The sequence below is a fragment of the Rhinolophus hipposideros genome, assembly GCF_964194185.1.
Source record: "Rhinolophus hipposideros genome assembly, chromosome: 4".
NCBI classification, from domain to species: domain Eukaryota; kingdom Metazoa; phylum Chordata; class Mammalia; order Chiroptera; family Rhinolophidae; genus Rhinolophus; species Rhinolophus hipposideros.
This window is the reverse complement of record NC_138050.1, coordinates 34,855,374-34,874,681: the sequence shown is the minus strand read 5'-3', so window position 1 is coordinate 34,874,681 and position 19,308 is coordinate 34,855,374. Positions and strand designations below refer to the sequence as shown.

Genomic DNA, 19,308 nt, shown 5'->3' with positions numbered 1-19,308 from the left:
ATACGGTACTCAGATACAGTACTCAATTCTTTCATACTTATACCAACAGGTTTCCCCCAGCAGTAAGGGGGGGAACAGTTCTGATTTCAAGACAGTTCTGATTTGTTGTATTAAGTGACCCAGGTATGGTAATGTTTTTTTTTAAAAAAAAAAAATATTTAAATACAGCAGTAACGGAAAAAAAGCATTAGCTTTCCCCCATCCGAGATCCAGCAGCTTTCACTGCGCAGTCAAAACATCCTTCAACTTCATCTGCCATCCTTACGACTTGAGCCAAATTGTTATCCTTCATTTTGGTTGTACACCTGAAGATGTAATTGACCTTGTGTCCGACGGTCAGGATACCGTTAGGGTAGGTGACTTGCACCGAGGGGCGCTACCACGGATGCACGACCCACCCGGTCAAGCGGAGGCGCCGGCGGGGACCTCGGCCCGCCGCGGACCGGGCTGGACGTAGCCCGCGGCGCTGGGTTCTCGCGCAGTCAGGTGCCCCAGGGGCAGCAGCGGTTCTTTACGACCGCGGGGTTGGGCCGGGAGTGCGCGGCCGAGAAGCGGCAGCCGCCTCCTCCAGGCTCTCCCCGACTCGAGACCCCCGGCCACCGCCGCCGACGACCGGCTCCGAGGGTCCCCCCGGCCGCGCGTTTCTAGGGGTCGCTCTCGCACGGCGGCGAACCTCGGCGCACCGACCTCTCGCGAGGTTTCGCCCGCCCCCACCCCCAACCTCCTCGCCCGCCCCCTCGTAGCTCTGCTGCCGGCGGCTCCCGCTATGGCTGCGCTGCGGAGGCTCCTGCGGCCGCCGCCTCGGCTCCCGCCTCCACCCTCCCATCACCATCCCGTCCCTGGGCCGTGGGGGCGGCCCGTGTGCACAGCCCCGGGCCCTCCTGGCCGGCCCTTCTCCTGCCGGGAGGAGGAGGACGGGGCTGTGGCGGAGGCGGCTTGGAGGCGGCGGCGGCGCTGGGGGGAGCTGAGCATCGCAGCGGCTGCCGGCGGGGGTCTGGTGGGCCTAGTGTGCTACCAGCTATACGGGGACCCCAGGGCCGACTCCACGCAGGTGCCCACCCTCGGGCGCCCCTCCGACAGTGCGGACGTAGAGCCGGAGGACCCGCCCCGCGGCCGGGGGCTGCTTCCCATCCCGGTCGCTGCTGCCAAGGAGACGGTATGTGCGCGAGCGCGTGCGCGCGCCGGGCGGCCCGCAGGTGACGCCCGAGGGTAGGGCCGCCAGGTGTTCTACCTGAGTTCGGGGAGGGACGGTGTAATGTCCGTGCACGGTGCGCCTGAGACTGTGACATCGGAGAGTGTCGCAGTGTGAGCGCTGCGACCGCAGGTGGGAACCTCCTGTGACCAAGACCGAGACCTCCTAGGCCAGGCAGCCCAGGGTCTGGTCACCCAGATGGTGGGAAGACATAGCTTATGCTGTCATTGATGCAGGAGAACCTTAAACGTTGCTGCAGCTGCCACTTATCTACGAAAACCCCAAACCAGAACAAAACAAATAAAAAAAAAAACCGACTCAGAAGAAGTCAGGGGCATGACAGGCAGAAAATGGAGGGTTGCGTATGTTAGAGAAAGGAACTACCAGGCTGAGCAAGTGACCCAGCAGGTGCAGTGCAGTGCGGTGGTCTGAGGTATCGAAAGCCCCTGCATTATTGCGTGGAAGTTTTATCAGTCCCGCGACACGAAAATTGCAAAACTGTGTAGCGTCCTTTCTGATCATGGATCAGAAAGAAGATGTCATAAGATTGGAAAAGAAACAAAAACTATTATTCAAAATAAGGTATCCCACCCACCCCATCACCCCCAAAGCTAGAACCTCATAAGTAGGGACAATAAGTGAGATCGACAGGACAGCAAAACTGAATGAGGCTAACTCCTACAGAGGAATCTTAAATGAAAATGTTCAACTATCATTCTGTACTTACTATGAGGTAAATGTGAGTGTAAGGCAAGAGTGAGTACAGGGGAACCATGTTTGTGTTACATCAGTATATTTACTTAGTAGTAATGTAAATAACTGGGAAAATCGTCTAGGGAAATTTTCCTTGCAAGACAAGAAGAATGTGAAGGGCTTAGATGACAATAATTTAGGGGGGAAAAGGCAGTTATTCTGTTTTTAATGAAATTTATATACCCTTTATTCTTTGCTCAAATACACAGTAGTGATCTGATGTAGGTACATCATTTCTTTTAGTGGATGTTGTTGATGCATTAAGGTCAGGGAATTTAAGGACCTTTTGGCATCAAACCACAAGTACCTCGTGTGCAGTACGTTTACACAACAAATATTTAAAATACTAGCAAATACCCTAAACCTTCACCCCCTCACAGACACACACTTACATACATTAAAATTGTGCCGATTGACAGAACTTTTAATCAACCATAGTTGATCTGGGATCAGATTGGGAATGTAGGAAACATTCAAATAGTATTTTCTTCTTTTCTGAAATTGACTTTACTTTTAAAGTTGAGAGACGGTATCATGCAGTTTGTAAAAGACCACACTCAGAAAGCTGGGTCTCTGGCTCCACCACTCACTAGTTCTATGATTGCTTAACTTCTCACTGCCTGTTTCTTCATTTGTAAAATGTTGTTGTGTCTTCCTCATAGAGTTATGAGAGTTAAATTAGATATCAAAAAAGAATGGCGCCTCTAGCATGTAGTCTGCATTCAATCAACTTGTTTTATTATTTGTTTTATTTATTTAATTATGTACCCATTATTTACTTACATTATTATTGCTTATTACTTATAAAAATACCTGTACATTATTTTAGAAGTCTGAAAACATTAAAGTCCTGTGTCTTACCCTTCCCAAGTCTCCAGTTGTACATTCTGGTCATTATTCCTTTTGTACTTGACGTTCCCTCCTTCCCTATGAAAACTTTTGTAATCTTATCTGGTGTCTGAAAATTTCACAATGTCTGAAACGAACATTGCTGTGGGCATTTTTTTTCATTTATTGTGCTAGGAACTTGAGGGCCCTTTCAGTATGAAAATTCATGTCTGAAAGGTCTGTATACTTTTCTTGTAGTATTTCTTTGACTATTTTCTCCATTTTGTTTTCTTTTTCTGTTAGTCTGACAGATCCTAATCTAATTCTAATTCTGATCTTTCTTAGATTCAACATTTTATCTCAGCTATTCTAATTATTTAATTCAAAGGACTGTTCTCTGTTCTCTGATGTTCATGCGTTATAGCATTCTATTTTGATTTATGGCTGCTAAATTTCTCTTTTTACTATCAAAATATTAATCATAGTTTTGTTTTTGGTCTTCTGCTCCATGCATTGTGTTGTTTTTTTTCCCCCATGTTCTTTTTTATTATGTTTGATTTTCTAAGCTCCCACTTTGATTTTGGAGGTTTTCCCCATATATCTGTGGTTGTTGCCTATGTATATTTGAGAGCCACTCAGAAGCTCTTTGTACGTGAGCATGGCTTTTCATTTGGTTATTTTTGGGCTTTTTATTAGCGTGACATTCAGATTTCAGTATTTTATAAATCTTTTTTTTTGGTGTCATTGAGCTTCTCCAAAGAATAGGAGAGGTGGGAGGAGCAGTAATCTTCTGGCTGTAGGTGAACGTGCACATATGTGTGAGAACATGTCTGTTGGGGGAGTATCCAATGGTGTACTTACATATTGTCATGTAATCCTGTTTTCAGCCCCACCACTTGCTCTGCCTCCACAGTTCCTTGTGTTCCAAGGCCTTACCCTCTCTGGGATCTATACCAGAAATTAGCTTACTTCCATTTGGTCTCCTTCTCCACAGCACCCAGGTTTTGCCTCTGCTCCACTGGTCAATTATCACTCCTTCATTTTTTCAAGTTTATAAAAATTTGATGAATTCTGTTGAGTGTTTTGTCTTCTCTCCTTTTCTCTTTCTTGGTTCCTGTATGTTTACACCTTTAAAAAAATTCCTTCATTGTGATTTTAATGTGGTTTTGGGAGGAAGACATTGAAAGAAACTCATAAGGTCAATCTGCCATTTTTCAGAAATATTTTAAACCTGTGTTGACATTTCATTTACTATGCTTATTTCATTTTCCTGAAATGGTAGAAATGATCACTTTTGACGTTTAAAACTATAGCTAAGAGCCTTTAATTTATAAAGCCTCTTTTAATTAAAAAGCATATTTTATTGCACATAACCTAGCACATAAATTACCTGTATGTGTTATGAGAATTATTTAACTGATGGCAGTGAACAGCAGTCACCTACACACATACCGCTCTATTACCATACCTTTGAAGATTTTTGTGTAAAGACATTGCCTCTGAACTTCCTTTGGAAGGCCTTCTCCTTGTCTTAGCCCTTCCAGTGTTGGTCTTGATCACTTTTGTATCATTCCTGCCTGACCTATGGGACCTAACCCTGGTAGATGTGCAATACATATTTGTTGAATGAGTAAGCCCATACTAAATATTTGCAGGGGTTATACATGTTGAAAAGACAAAACCACATTCTGTGAGAATAGTTTAATATTTTGTTCGGCTAAAGTAGTTATTTATAGCATTATGAATGGGGAAGACTTCAGTCAAGGTCAAAATTCCAGGCTTTGGGAGACCAAATCACGTGACACTGTATTTATTTTAATTGTGCAAGTTTGGCTTGCCAAAATTTTTCAGTAAACATGGCCTTGAACTTTATTAATATTATAAAGAGATGTTGACAAGATTCTGTTCAGAACGTTACAGTTTTAGCCTTACAGCATTATTTTTATTAGTGGAAAAAATTTTGGGTCTGTAACTGCCTTTTTGTTTCAGGTCTAGAATTAAAAAAAAAAAAATACTAGATTGCTCAACACACTGTAATCCAGTATTTTACTTATTATACAGAACAGATGATCTATTTTATGATTTGTTCATCTTAAGCTTTAAGCAAGTTAGTTTTAAGTGGAAAAGAGAACAATATTTGTATCTCTTTTGTATATTTCTCTATTAATTGCCAATAAGCATACATTTTTAAGTTGCCTTCACGTCGTATCTTTTCCAGCCTCTTTTTAAGGCAGCACATCTTGAGACATGAGGTTATGCCTATTCCTTCCAATGTATTGAAGAATTTTCCAGATGTGTAAATATAGAGAAGTCCTAATTTTTTATAGAGTGAGGGAAGTGATATAGATGTGAAACTGAAGGTGGGTTAATTCTGTGTAGAATAACGTTGAATAGGAAGCTAAACTAGATGATCCCCTCTTGGTTTTCTGAGTCTCTCTGTGACAAATCCACCAGGTTCTACCTGCATCCCTTCTGGTGGCCCGACCATCGTGTTGGTTCACGTACAATAATTTGAGTGCAGGTTTTTTTCCTTAGTAAATCACAGAATAAAATTTGGGTGAATTTGGAAATTCCTCTCTGGTTACACAAAAACCAGGAGTTACAGAATTGCGTGCACCTCTTGTCTGGGTTGCAGTGAAGGATAGTTACAGCATTTTGTGGATATCCTTTAATTCCTATTCACATAGAGAATTAGGAAATGAAACTGCCATGTCCTTGAAATTAAATTTAAAAAAATTTTTATCTGTAATTCTCTTCCAAGACTTAGAAGTTGCCCAATGATGCATAGTAATCAGTTTCAGTAAAGGTGTATAACAGGTTTCTTTTTTCTTGGTCTGTGTAATCTCCACATTAAAAAAATAAATAAAGGGGGGAGGGAGATGAGGGTGTCGGGGATCAAATACATGGTGATGGAAGAACTGACTCTGGATGGTGATCACACAATGGGATTTATAGATGATGTAATACAGAATTGTACACCTGAAATCTATGTAATTTCATTAACAATTGTCACCCCAATAAATTTTAAAAATAATAATAATAAATAAATAAATAAATAAATAAATGAATAAATAAATAAAAACGCTGAATTATATTTTGAATCGGAATTCAGGAAATAGTATATAGGTTTAAGGTGACTTGCTAATTGATTCTTGCATATAATTCTGTTTATATAATTTTGGGTTGGATTGTTTATGAATACTAATAATGTAAAATAGCCACTCTTTTATTGATTGAATGTATATCTTTAATAATTTTTGAAGCTTCTTTGAGGAAATTTTCATTCATCCCCCTTATAACCTGTAAGATTTTAATTAATTTTTAATTAAATGACTAAATGATTGAATTCTAAATCCAGAAATAAATTATAATATTTTTATTTATACGGTTCTTTAGAATTCTTGCTTTTACAAAGTCATCCATGCAAATTTTCATTTGATCTTAGAGATTAGAAGATCATCTAAACACCTTAACACACGGCAGAATAAGGGAAGTATTACCTCATTGTGTTATCTGTGAGGACTAATGATTGGACAATGGTCATAGCAGTAGTAGTAGATGTGAATTTATTAATTAATAACAATTTTATGAGATAGGAGATGCAGAGTGCATGCATTTTTGTTTTTGTCCCTCTAAGCATATGAGAAGATAACAAATTTATTCTCTTTGGCGTTCTTAGTCTTTTAGTATTAAACGCTTCGATGTTTTTCTTATTTTGAGATGGTTACACATGTAAAATTACACATCTGAACTGTTGACCACCCAGTTCCCATATCAGTTTTCAAAAGTTGCTTAGTTGTCAAGATAGCAGTTCCATCAACAAATTGTTCCTTTAACCTCTTGCCCCTCCACTCTATTATTAAATAATATACATTATGTTAGTGGTCCTTAATATTCTGAAGAATATTGTATTTTCTGGTCCTGGAAAGGATTAGGGAAAATCATATATGTTAGAGTACATGAGTCTTTCTAAAGGATTAATATGTTTTAAGACTTATGTGTTAAGTACTTTCTTTCAGTTTAATAGCCATAAAATCAAGATTTCCATACCATATCCCATTTGGAAACAGTAAATGTATCTGTCCACTCATTGATCCATTTATTTATTCAAATACTTTATTCAAGGAATAGTTATTGAAGTATAGCGGGTACTAGGGATTTAGTGGTGGATGAAATAAAATTCATGTTCTTTTGTAGTTTACAATCTAATAAGGTTACAGAATAATTATAATGTAATATGGTAAAGTGATGTGATGGGAAAAATGGAGTATACCATGGAATCTTGCAGGAAGAACATAGAATCCAGACTTTGGACCTTAAATGTGGCTTCCTGAAGGAATTATTAGGTAGAAGTAGTCAAAGGGGTGAAAAAATGTATTCTAGGTAAAGAATAAAACATACTGAGGTGTGATTAAAAAATATGGTGAATGTTTAAAATAAAAAAAGTTTATTACAGTAAAAGACATTGTCATTCATCCCCCTAAAAATACTCCCTCTTTCTTTGAATACACTTATCCCATCATTCTTGCCACTTTCTGAAGCAGTTCTGGAAGTCTTCTTTTGTTGAGTGTCCTTAGTTGTGCTTTTGTGGCTGCCTCAATATCTTGAGTCATTTTGACTTTGGAGAAGAGCCAGAAGTCACATGGTGCCAGATCTGGTTAATAAGGTGAATGAGGCCACACCGTAATGTTTTTATTTGACAGAAGTTGCTGTATACCAGAAGTGATGTGTGACTCGGGGCGTTGTCATGATGGAGGATGATCTATGGCACACTTTAAAAACACACCTCTCAACCGTAGCTCACACCCGGCTGACTGCACCGAACAAGTTGAACTTACACACAGTTACTAAGGTTTGATGCACCACTTCCTATATTGCAGATTCCTGCCTTTCTTTTGGATGGTGCTTGGCAGCAGCATTCGCCTTATTTTGTGATCACCACGGAAAGGCTCCCTGTCACACATCGCTTCTCATAGGACAATTTCTGTCAAATAAAAATATTGCAGTGTCTCCACCTTATTCACCGGATCTGGCACCATGCAACTTCTTTTTCCCCAAAGTCAAAATGACCACAAAAGGTAAACATTTTGAATCGATTCAGGACATGCAGGCAGCCACAACAGCTCAACTAAAGACCCAAAAGAGGACTTCCAGAACTGCTTCAGAAAGTGGCAAGAATAATGGGATAAATGTGTTTGAAGCGAAGGGGAGTATTTTGAGGAGGCTTAATGGCAGTGTGTCTTTTACTGTAATGTTTTTTATTTAAACATTCACCATATTGTTTGATCACACCTTATATAGGAGAATAAGCATCTTTAAAACAAAACAAATGTTTAGCTTGCATAGAAAATACACCAAACTTATTTTATTCTTTTGTTTAAACTTGACAGGCAAATTTAAACTGGAGAATATTAGTTCTCACTTATCTTCTGTCATTGTTGTGCCAAACACTAAGAACTTGAGTAACTTTCTTTTGTGTAGTGTAAATACTCTTGTGTTGGGGAAGAATGTATTTAAAAAAATAAACAACTTCTATTTATGGCATTACTTATCTAGCATTAAAGAAAATGCCTACTCGTTTGTGTATTAAACAGGATTTCATAAATAAATTGCTTTCTTCATCTTCCTCTTTCTGTAATATAACCCTTACTCTTTTAGTCTCTGATGTATTGATAGATTATATAAGCTAAGTAAACTATGGAATTTCAAGTGCTGTATCATTTAATTGACTAGCATAGTGAGTGTTTACTCATTAAAGAATTTTTTCTTTTGCAAATTGGAAAAGTAGAATCCATGTTTTCTGCTTTTTTGTCCATTCAGTAAATTGCCTTTTAACCATTTTAATACTCAATTCTAGGTCCAGAATTTAGAATACAGGAAGTGTATATAAAAGAATTTCAAATAATTCCATTTTTTTTCCTGCTTTCTCATAAAGATATCAATCCAGTTGATATTGTAGGTACTGTCTAGGTGAGCTATTTGGATTACCTCTCTTCCTGGAAAGTTTATAATTGATTATTCAAACTGCTTACAACAGTCAAAGAGAACTTTTTCTAAAAGGCTTCATTCATATCATGTCAGAAAGGTTCTCATAGGTTAAGTCCAGCTTAAGCTAGCTCCAACCAATTAACTTAGTTCTATTTAAATAGGATTGTCTAAATTTCTTCCAACCACTTTAAATTTATTCTTACTAATCTAAAGATGGGGTATGATTTATAATTCTCCATGCACATCCAAGTACATTCAATCGTTGTCCCCAGGAGATTAACAAAGGTTTTGAGATATTACTACCATCAAGCTCAATGATGGAATCCTAAGGACAATAATAGGCAATTTTTGGACTAGGGTCTGTGGTGAAAAGATCAATGTGATTTAAACTTTCCCTCCTTTCAACCATTCGATTTTTGTTGTCACATGGCTTCTTCCAGACTGTTTCCTGTCCATGTAAATGAGTCACAGCAAGATTTTATGTCCTCATAGTAAACAGTGCAGTCTTAGCAACCTTTTGGCCCAGCACTGTGCACACATGCTAGCACACATGTCTGTCATGTTCTCCTCTGATCTGTCAGCCCTAGTGAGTACCTGATGATCATCATAAAAGTCGAGTAAATGTTTTGATTCAAGTCTTTTATGACACGTGACTTAGTCAAAGTCAAGACATCTTAAATTTAGGAAGTAAGGTTAAAATCTACACTTCATATTTTTATCTAATCTTCTAAATTTTATTAGTCAAAAGTACAAATCCTGGGTGCTATTTTGAACTAAATGCTTGTATTTATCAAAAATATTATACATATATATATCACCAAATAATTAAACTCTAGAACTTATCCTGAATTATTATTATAGGTACGTTTTAATTTTTATAAAACTGTAGGCAAGCAGGATGACTTCTCAAGGTTCCTGCCATTTGTTGGCAAATTATAGGAGAGTAGCACTTTGTTTCTTTGGTCTTCTACCCACACCCTTACCCAACAGAATTTGGAATATGGCTAGAGTCATAAATTGGGCTGGACATTAGTCTTCTGTAGAATGATGAAAGTTGGATGGATATGCAGAAGTGAACCACAAAGGGATTATCTGAGTATCAATTATGTAAGAGAAGTTACTCAGCGGTAGAAGTGTATTGTTTGATTACAGGCTGATAGAGAAGTTCTGGAAACATGTTTCTTTCGTATATTGGTGATATGTTTTATTCAAGAAGTGTTCTCTTAGAATCTACAGAGAAAGTGGCATTCTTAAATGTACTGTATAATACAAGTATCTGCAGTGTGCTTTCTTAATTTAGGAAAGCAGAGTGGCCCCCTAGGGAGTTTAATTCCTTTAGAGGACAGAGGGCTCAGAGGTACCTCACCTAGAAAAATTGGTGAAGACACTGTGGTATACGTACTGATTCACTTACAGCACTACGTTCTAGTTCAAAAGCAGTTTTGATCTTCATGTTGTTTAGCTTATGCTTGGGAAAATATAGATCCTCTTCCCTTTCCTTTCCCTTATGTCCTCCCTCTACAGTGATCTCCTTGCCCATATCTACTTTTTTTTTAAAGAGAAAATGAAGGTATTTCCTTTCTTTTTTCACCTTTTTTATTAGTTTCAGGTATACAAAACAATGTAATAGTCAAACATTTATCATTTATATCCCTCACACAGTGATAACATCCCTCTCCCCCATCTATTACCCCTCTGACATCGCATACAGCCATTACATTTCCATTGTCTCTGTTCCTAATTCTGTACTCCACTTCTTGTAACTATATATATATATATATATATATATATGTATATATATACACACACACACATATATATGTAAACTATATACATAATTTATTTATATATTTGTACTTCTTGTAACTATATATAGTTTATATATATATTTTACTTCCTGTAATTATATATGTTTATATATATGTATATATATAAAATTATAGTTGACATTCATTATTATTCATCTTCAGGTGTACAGTGCAGTGATCAGGCATCTACATCATCCCTGAGGTGATCTCCCTAATGAGACAAGTGTCCATTGGATACCGTACAAAATCTTTACAACATTATTGATTACATTCCCCAAATTGACTTTCATATCCCCGTGGCAATCTTGTGGTTACGGATTGTGCTTTCTAATCCCCTTGCCTTCCCCCGTACCCCGACCCTCCATCTAGCAACCCTCAGTTTTTCCTCTATGTTTCTAAGATTGTTTCTGATTATGTCATTCATTTATTCTTTTCTTTAGATTCCACATATGAGTGAGGTCATATGGTATTTGTCTTTCTCCAGATTATGAAATACTTAGGAAGAAATTTAACCAAAGAAGTAAAAGATCTGTAATCAAAAATTATAAGACACTGAAGAGAGAAATTAAAGAACATACAAATAGATGGAAACGCATACCATGCTCATGGATAGGAAGTATTAATATCATTAAAATGTCCATACTGCCTTAGGCAATATACAGATTCAACGCAATTCCTATCAAACTACCAAGGACATTTTTCACAGAAATAGAACATATAATCCTAAAATTTATATGGAACCCATATAAATTTATAAAAGACCCCAGATAGTCTCAGCAATCTTGAGAAATAAGAACAAAGTGGGAGGTATAATGATACCTGACATCAAATTACACTACAAGACTACAGTAATCAAAAGAGCATGGTACTGGCATAAAAACAGACACCTAGATCAGTGGAACAGAATAGAGAGCCCAGAAATAAATCCATGCCTATATAGTCATTTAATCTATGACAATGGAAGCAAGAATTTACAGGGGAGTAAATACAGTCTATTCAATAAATAGTGCTGGGAGACCTCGACGGATACATGCGAAAAAATGAAGCTGGGCCACCTCCTTACACCATATACAATAATAAATTCAAAATGGATTAAAGACTTAAATGTAAGATCCGAAACCATAAAACTCCTGGAAGAAAATATAGGAAGAAAGTTTACGGACATTACCCAGAGTAAGATTTTTACTGATCTATCTCCTTGGGCAAGGGAAGTAAGAGAAAAATAAACATGTGGGATTACATCAAACTAAAAAGTTTTTACACAGCAAAGGAAACCATCAATAAAACAAAAAGGGATCCTACTGAATGGGAGAAGATATTTGCCAATGATATATCTGATAAGAGGTTAATATCCAAAATTTATAAAAAAATCAACTCCAAAAAAACAAATTAAAAAATGGGCAGAGGACACGAAGAGACGTTTTTCCATATCTACTTTTGACTAACCTCTACAACAGCTTTAAATTCAGAGATTAAAGTGATTATAGAAATAACAGGTTGAAATAAGTGAAGCAGGGTGTAATAAAAAGCACTTGGCTTGGCGTCAGGAGAAATGAGTCAAGATAATGCCTTTGCCTTTACTTACCTGTGCCCTGTATAGCTGAGTCAGTACCTTTTAATTGGCCTTCCAGGAAGTCTCATAAAAAACTCTTTAATTTACATTTCACTGGCCAGAACTTAATTGACTTAATCTAACTGCAACAAAGCCTGAGAAATGTAACTTTTATTCTGTGTGGTGTTGTGCCTTGCTGAAAATCAGAGTTCTCTTTCTAAGGAAAAATTAGAGAACAAGTAATAGGTTATCAGTCTTTGTTAGTTTTGAAGTGTATTGTGTTGGAAAATAGCTTTTAAATGAAAGGAAAATGCTCAGAAATTATGGAATGCCCATTTAATAAAATAAATGGTTTAGATTTATGGTTCTAGCAATACAGTGTACTACATAATCTGTCATTAAAATATTTTAAACATCCTTTTAAATACCATACTGTACTTGTAATAAATTAAGGAAAACTGCCAAGGGCAGAAATAAAGTGGAAACTAATAATAGAACAGTATGAGCTGTGGTTTACTTGGGGGAGTTATGGGTCATTTTTCATGGAATTCTAAGGACTTGAATTAATGCCTATATGGGTACAGGAGACAAAACCTTCCTAAAGCTAGAGCCCTCATCAAAAGAATTGATTAGAAAAAACTCATTCCTCCCAGTACAAGTTGATGACAAGGAATCCTGAAGATGTCTGTCCAGGCTCTAAGTAGAAAAAAGGACTCTCCTGAAAATGTATAAACATGGTCCCATACAAGCTAATATGGTTTCAAAGTTAGAACTTGTATTAGTACTACCCAAGCAGAGAAAAATAGCTGATGTCTCTGGCAGAACAAAATGCAAAAGTTCTTTGGAAGAAAGGCCCTGAACACTGGCCACAGATAAGATCTATCCTGTTTCCCCGCAAATAAGACCTAGCTGCACAATCAGCTCTAAGGTGTCTTTTGGAGCAAAAACGAACATAAGACCCGATATTATATTGTATTATATTATATTATATTATATTATACCCAGTCTTATAGTAAAATAAGACATATAAAATATAACTGAAGAGTCAGTAATCTGAAAGATAATTTTGAGGAAACTACAGAGAATGTAATACACTTTTAAATAAATGGCAAATATTGAGAGTTTATGAAACGTGGAAAATATATTGAGAAGGTTGAAAATTCATCTATTGGGGTTACAGACTAGGAGATTTGAGAGAATGAGAGGCAGTATTCTAAGAGATAGTAATGGCTGAACAGTTCTCAGAAAGTAGCAAAGACATTAATCCTCAGATTTGGGAAATGCAAACAGTCCTGAGCAGGATAAATAAAAATAAATATATATTTAGTCAGATTATAATGAAACTATAAAATCCAAGATAAACAGGGCAGATTTCCACAAAGGGATAGTCATTGGCCTGACTGAAGGCTAATCTGTGGTAATGGATAGAAACAAGAAGACAGTGGAATGTATTAATATCTTCAAAGTGCTGACAGAAAATAACTGCCAACATATATTTCTATACCTAGGTAAATTATAATTTAGCAATGAGGATTTTCAAAACAAGACAAAAATCACATTTTAGAATGGAAAATACTGCTACATTTCACTTCATTAAAACAAAAATATCTAATAAAATACAAAGGAGTCTTGGAATGTAAGAAGATACGTACGTTATATAACATTTGCAAGGACTTAGCATCAAGAATATAATATAGCAATGATCCACAAATCAGTAAGAAAAAGGACAACATAATAGAAAAGTGGACAAAGGGTCTGAACAGGAAATTCAAGATAAATATATTAAAAAAACCAATAAAGACACGAAAAGGTGTTCAGCATCACTAATTGTAGGGAAATACTATTATAACCAGAATAAAGCACCATTTCTTATCTGTTAGATGGATAAAATTAAAAATACTGACAATAATGTTGGCAATGATATGGAACAACAAACATTCTTATACTCTGATGGTAGAGGTATAAACTTCTGGAAAATAGGTTGACATTATGTGTTACATTGAAGCTCCTATGCATCTTAACTTAAGATCCTGTGCATGTGAAGATGCATGTTAAGATCCTATGCCTCTTAACTCAGAAATTCTATCTAGGTGTATACATACTTGAGAAACTGAAACATGTGCTCAAGGAGACATGTTCAACAATCCTTTTAGATGTCCCTGATACCTCCATTTCTCATCCTCACATAAGCTATTCCAAAATGTTGTGTTCCGGTGTACCTGCACTGTCTCAAGCAAATGACCTCCATTTTGGATTGGTAGTATATAATATGTAAAGCATAGATTAGATCATCGAAGAAGTAATTATAGATTTAAAAAAGAGGAATTCCTCGGCGTAGGGCACTTCATAGATGAGAAGTACCAGCACATGTATCAAGAAGGAACTGCCAGAGGAGTAGGAAAATCAGAACAGTGTGGTCTTGGAAACCAAGAAAAAAATTTTCAAGGAAAAGAGAGTTATCAACTGTGTCAGATGCTGTAAGATGAAAACTGAGAATTGACCTTAGGATTTAGAAACAAGGTCATCTATGACCTTGACAAGCAGTTTTAGTGGAGTGGTAGAGGGGAGAACCTGCTGAAGTAGAGGAAATCAGAGACAGGAAGTGTCGGGAGCTCTTTCCAGTAGCCTTGTAAAGAGCAGAAGAGAAATGGTGTGAAGAACCCTACAATGTAAGCTACTATAACAACACAATTGGAGACTTTAAAATCATAAATGGTCAGTTACTTTTTTTTTTTCCTATTTTACAACTTTCTTTTACTATTTCATCTCGGGCAGGGAAATACTATTGGCTGGTCTGCAGCTGTGTGTATTTCCACATGGATACATTTACTAAGCATCAAAACATTTCACCTAGAGTACTTTGGGATTTTCCCACACTGGGAATTTGATGTTTAACCTTTCGACCACCCAACAAGCAAAGAAAATGTTACCCCTTTTATCTTCTTAGAAGCTTTTAAGTAAGCCTGAAGCCATTTGAGAAAGCCAAGTGTAATACTTCCACGAACATGTTTTTAGCTAGAATAAAAATAGATGTGAATAAAATCTCATATACATCTCGTTAGATTCTTGCCCAGAAATACATAAAATAAAAACTCACATTTAAAAGATATGTGCTCTTTAATGTTTTATAAAATGTTGGCACAGTTGCCAATATCAGGAAGAGTGTAATACCAAATTCGCAATTTCCTACATGTAGTCAAGTAAATTTTCTAATCATTCTTTATTTTAAAAATTAGTATTTGTTTTAATATAAAACATTTTTTTTAAACGAAACTTATTAGTTGAGTAATCTAAGTAATTTTGGTTAATACGAATGGTTTTTATTTTTCTTTCTTCCATTCTTCATTCTCATGTCTCTGTTTCTCAGCTGCTAAAAGGTAATGCATTATACAGTGTTTAGATAATTGATATATTTGTTTCAAGTTACCTCTTTAGGATATTATCAGCTTGTAGGCATCAGTTTCTCTAATTGTCAAGTAGTGAATCCTTTATCTGGCATTTAATCTTGCCTCCCTGGGAAAACCAGACCTTACCACAGAGTAAATTTTCAAATTGCTGACCTGAAGTAACGTGAGACTGTGCCTTGGCAGTGAACCTTTGCTTTCTGTTATTCTTAGGAAGGATAATGATGTACTCTGTTGCCTGAAGGCCCTGGTTTCACTACCTTAAGAAGTAACATCTAAGTACTAGTTACAAAGGTCTGAGTTTGGAAATTCCAGAGAATATAATTGCATTGACACATATTTTTATTTCTTTTGTAAAGATGAGGTAATTAAAAAAATGTAAACTTTGTCATTTCTACCACGTCTTAAGACATGCATCTTACTTATGTCACAATGACTTGGAAGATTCACAGTTACCTGAAAATTATCATTACTTATTTTTATGAATAAAGTATATTATTTTACAGGTGTGTGTTTGAAATTTTTGTTTCCATGAAATTCTCCATTTTCATAAATAGGGAAACTGAAATTTAAAAACTAGAATGTAGCTCTCAATTTCTCAGTAAAACAGAAAAGATGGAGCTTTCTGGCTAATACAAATGGCTAGAAAGAAGATTCCCTAAACATTTTTTAGCAAATGTGAAAATAATTCCCATAATTTCCTAGAAAGTATAAAATATAATTTCCTAGAAGGAGTGAAATAAGGAGTAAATGAGGAGTAAAAAAGGCAAATTTAAATTTTCTTCTACCTCTAGATTTCAACGACTTAATTTTCCTGGTGTGTGGCCATGCACTTACAATTAAGATAATTTGTGTGCCAACCTCTGAGACCTATGCTTGGGTACTTTTCTTTCAATAGTAGTTTTGCAAGATTATTTTTGATATGAAGAATTCCATTCCTCAAAAAAATTTGCCATGTCTAAAAATATTATACTGTGGTGATACTTTCCCTTAAACTTAGGATGTCTATATTTTCCCATTCTGTAAAAAATTTTAACATATCTAGTTAGAATATGCCCACATGAAGCCATGAAATCATAATTGTATTAGATTTAATAAGGTACTGTTTGTCAAAATCACACAATCTATAGTTTCATTATTGTGACGTTTGATGACGCTTTATTTTCAGAATGAATTTTACTATATAAATGAAAGAAATGAAGTTAGAATTTAAAACTTAACTTTATATATATATGTGTGTGTATGTGACTTTGGGAGTAATTTTATATATTAGTTTCTGTTACTTAAATTTTAGAGTTTTTAGTTATTTTTTCTGGATATTTTGAGTATAACAATCTGTCACCAAATTTAGTTTAGGAATAACTCAGTTTTATAATCACAGATCAAAAATTTGAAGACCATCATCTTTTTAACCTATACATGGTTCAATTCAGTTTTTCTAAATTAAGCTCTTGGATAGTAATTACTGTTCAACCTCTCACAGATATACCATGGGTAGGTCTGTGAAGTGGAGCACAAAACATCTGTTTACACTCAACATCTCTCAATATTCAAGGATAGAGGACCAGACCCAATGTTTTCTTAATCTCATTGCAGTGTTTTGTGTAAAGGTCAGAGTTAACAGAAGTATTTTGCCAAATTTGGGAAAACAAAGCTGGGAGAATGCAAGTGCAAACAACATTAAATTTCAAGCGTATGGAAAGCGAAATACAATATGCAGAGGATAAAATGTGTGGAACTGTCACTCTAAGTAAATCACAATAGTTTAGTATTTCCTAAAAATTGATGAAGGTGATTTAGAAATCTAACCTCCCATGAGACTACAGATGTGGTTTGTTTTGGAAGTGAATCTCTCCATGTCTTTGTTAAACATGCTATATATAATTCTAAATCTAAAAAGAAACAAAAACATTATTTCCCTTCATTATAATCAAGGCCTTTACCAATTAACCCTTTCTCTACTATATTAGATAGGGTAGGCTAAATTCCTCAAATGTAATGGCTCAAACATAACAGAAATGTGTTCATTTCTCTAGTCCTTTTTTCTGCTAGTCCTTTATATTCCCCGAGTCCTTGATGATGTCACCAGAAGTTAATGTGACAGATACTGCAAACTGTTGACTGTCATCTCTTCTCTTCCCGCATAACAGTTAGGACTGCAGATGCCCAGTTCTTCATTTTGCATCATCCCTTGCACTTAAGTATGGACATGTGACTCACTTCTCGTCAATTGAATGTGAGCAGAAGTGATTTATACTACTTCTAAGCCTGACCTATAAAAGCTTCTCACATGAACTTCCTCCATGCTGCCCCGTTGGTGGATAATGGCTGTCATCATCACCTGGGGTCTGAATGACTGTGTTGAAAAGAGCTCCCTTATCCCACCCTTAACTCCAGGCCTAGCATGTCCTCTCTGGACTCTTATGAGAGAGAAATAACACATTTCTGTTATGTTTGAGCCATTACACTTGCGGAATTTAGCCTACCCTTCTCTAATATAGTAGAGAAGGGTTTAATTGGTAAAGGCCTTGATTATAATGAAGGGAAATAATGTTTTGTTTCTTTTTAGATTTTCTATTAAAGTATAGTCACCATACAATATTATATTTCAGATGTATAGCCTAGTGATTCGAAATTATTACGTACCTTATGATGTGATCACCAAACTAATTCTAGTAACCATTTGTCACCATGCAAAGTTATTACAATATTATTGACTATTACCTTTCATCTTTTTCACCCATATCCCCATTCTCTTTCCCTTTGGCAATCATCAGTTTGTTCTTTGTGAGTCTGTTTTTGTTTTGTTTGTTTGTTTTGTTTGAAATCATGCATTATTTGTCTTTCTGTCTGACTTATTTCACTTAGCATAACGTACACAGTGGAATATTACTCAGCAATAAAAAAGAATGAAATCCTGCCATTTGTGACAATATGGATGGACCTAGAGGATAATTATATCTATATCTGTATATCGGTATCTGTATCTACACACACACACACACACACACACACACACATACACACACACACACACATCTTCTTTATCCATTCATCTAATGACAGAAGGAAATGATTGTTTTTTTGATGAGGGTGGATTAACTTTGTCATCTGTACTAATCTCCTATATTCTCCTGGTCTGAGAGTTCAGCTGACCACCCACCTGTAGGTTCAACCTCACCACAGACACTAAGACCAACAGGAGAATATAAGGAGCTTCAGATTAATGGTGAATTGGCCACTTTTGGCATTGTTAATGTAACTGATCCCTGTGATTTAGCCCCAGTCTTATGGAGGCCTATCTTATATCCCAATGACTTATGCCAGTATCCAGCGGACTAATTTCTTCTTCATGAACCGAGGCTCCTTTGACTTGGTCTGCTCATCTCTTCTTTGAATAATGGTCTTCAGCCAATTGGCCTGCAGCTTGAACCTCTGTGTACCACCTCTATTCCTGGCTGAAATCTACAGTCTGTGTCTTGTACTTGGTTTAGGATTGTGTCAAATAAATCCTATGCTACATCTCTTATGCCTTTCCTGTTCTGGCTTCTTGTCCCCTCCACTACTGCCCCTTCCTGCAGTCTTTCATGTAGACAAAAGGGTAATCTACCAAACTGGGGGCCTCTTTCAAATCATATTTCTGTTTGTCTTTTTCTCCAATAATAACCGAGGACTTTCTTGTATATTAACACCCAGTCTTCATTTGAAAGTTGTATTCTCCATTTTCAGGCCTTCCCTAATTCATATACTGATAGAATTCTCACCAGGTATACTGTCCGTTTG

At 36.6% G+C, this 19,308-nt stretch overlaps 1 protein-coding gene across 2 annotated transcripts in view; it reads left to right on the top strand.

The window, feature by feature from the left end:
• Positions 1-491: 491 nt before the first annotated feature.
• The window catches only part of MICU3 (mitochondrial calcium uptake family member 3), an 80,231-nt gene continuing 61,414 nt past the window's right edge, over positions 492-19,308 (top strand). The window contains exon 1 of one of the 2 annotated variants that reach the window (XM_081047210.1): positions 492-1,156. In XM_081047210.1, coding sequence (XP_080903336.1) covers positions 767-1,156 — 390 coding nt within the window. In that variant the 5' untranslated portion in view covers positions 492-766. The remainder of the gene's footprint in view (positions 1,157-19,308) is intronic. The other variant, XM_081047209.1, reaches the window with a different exon arrangement.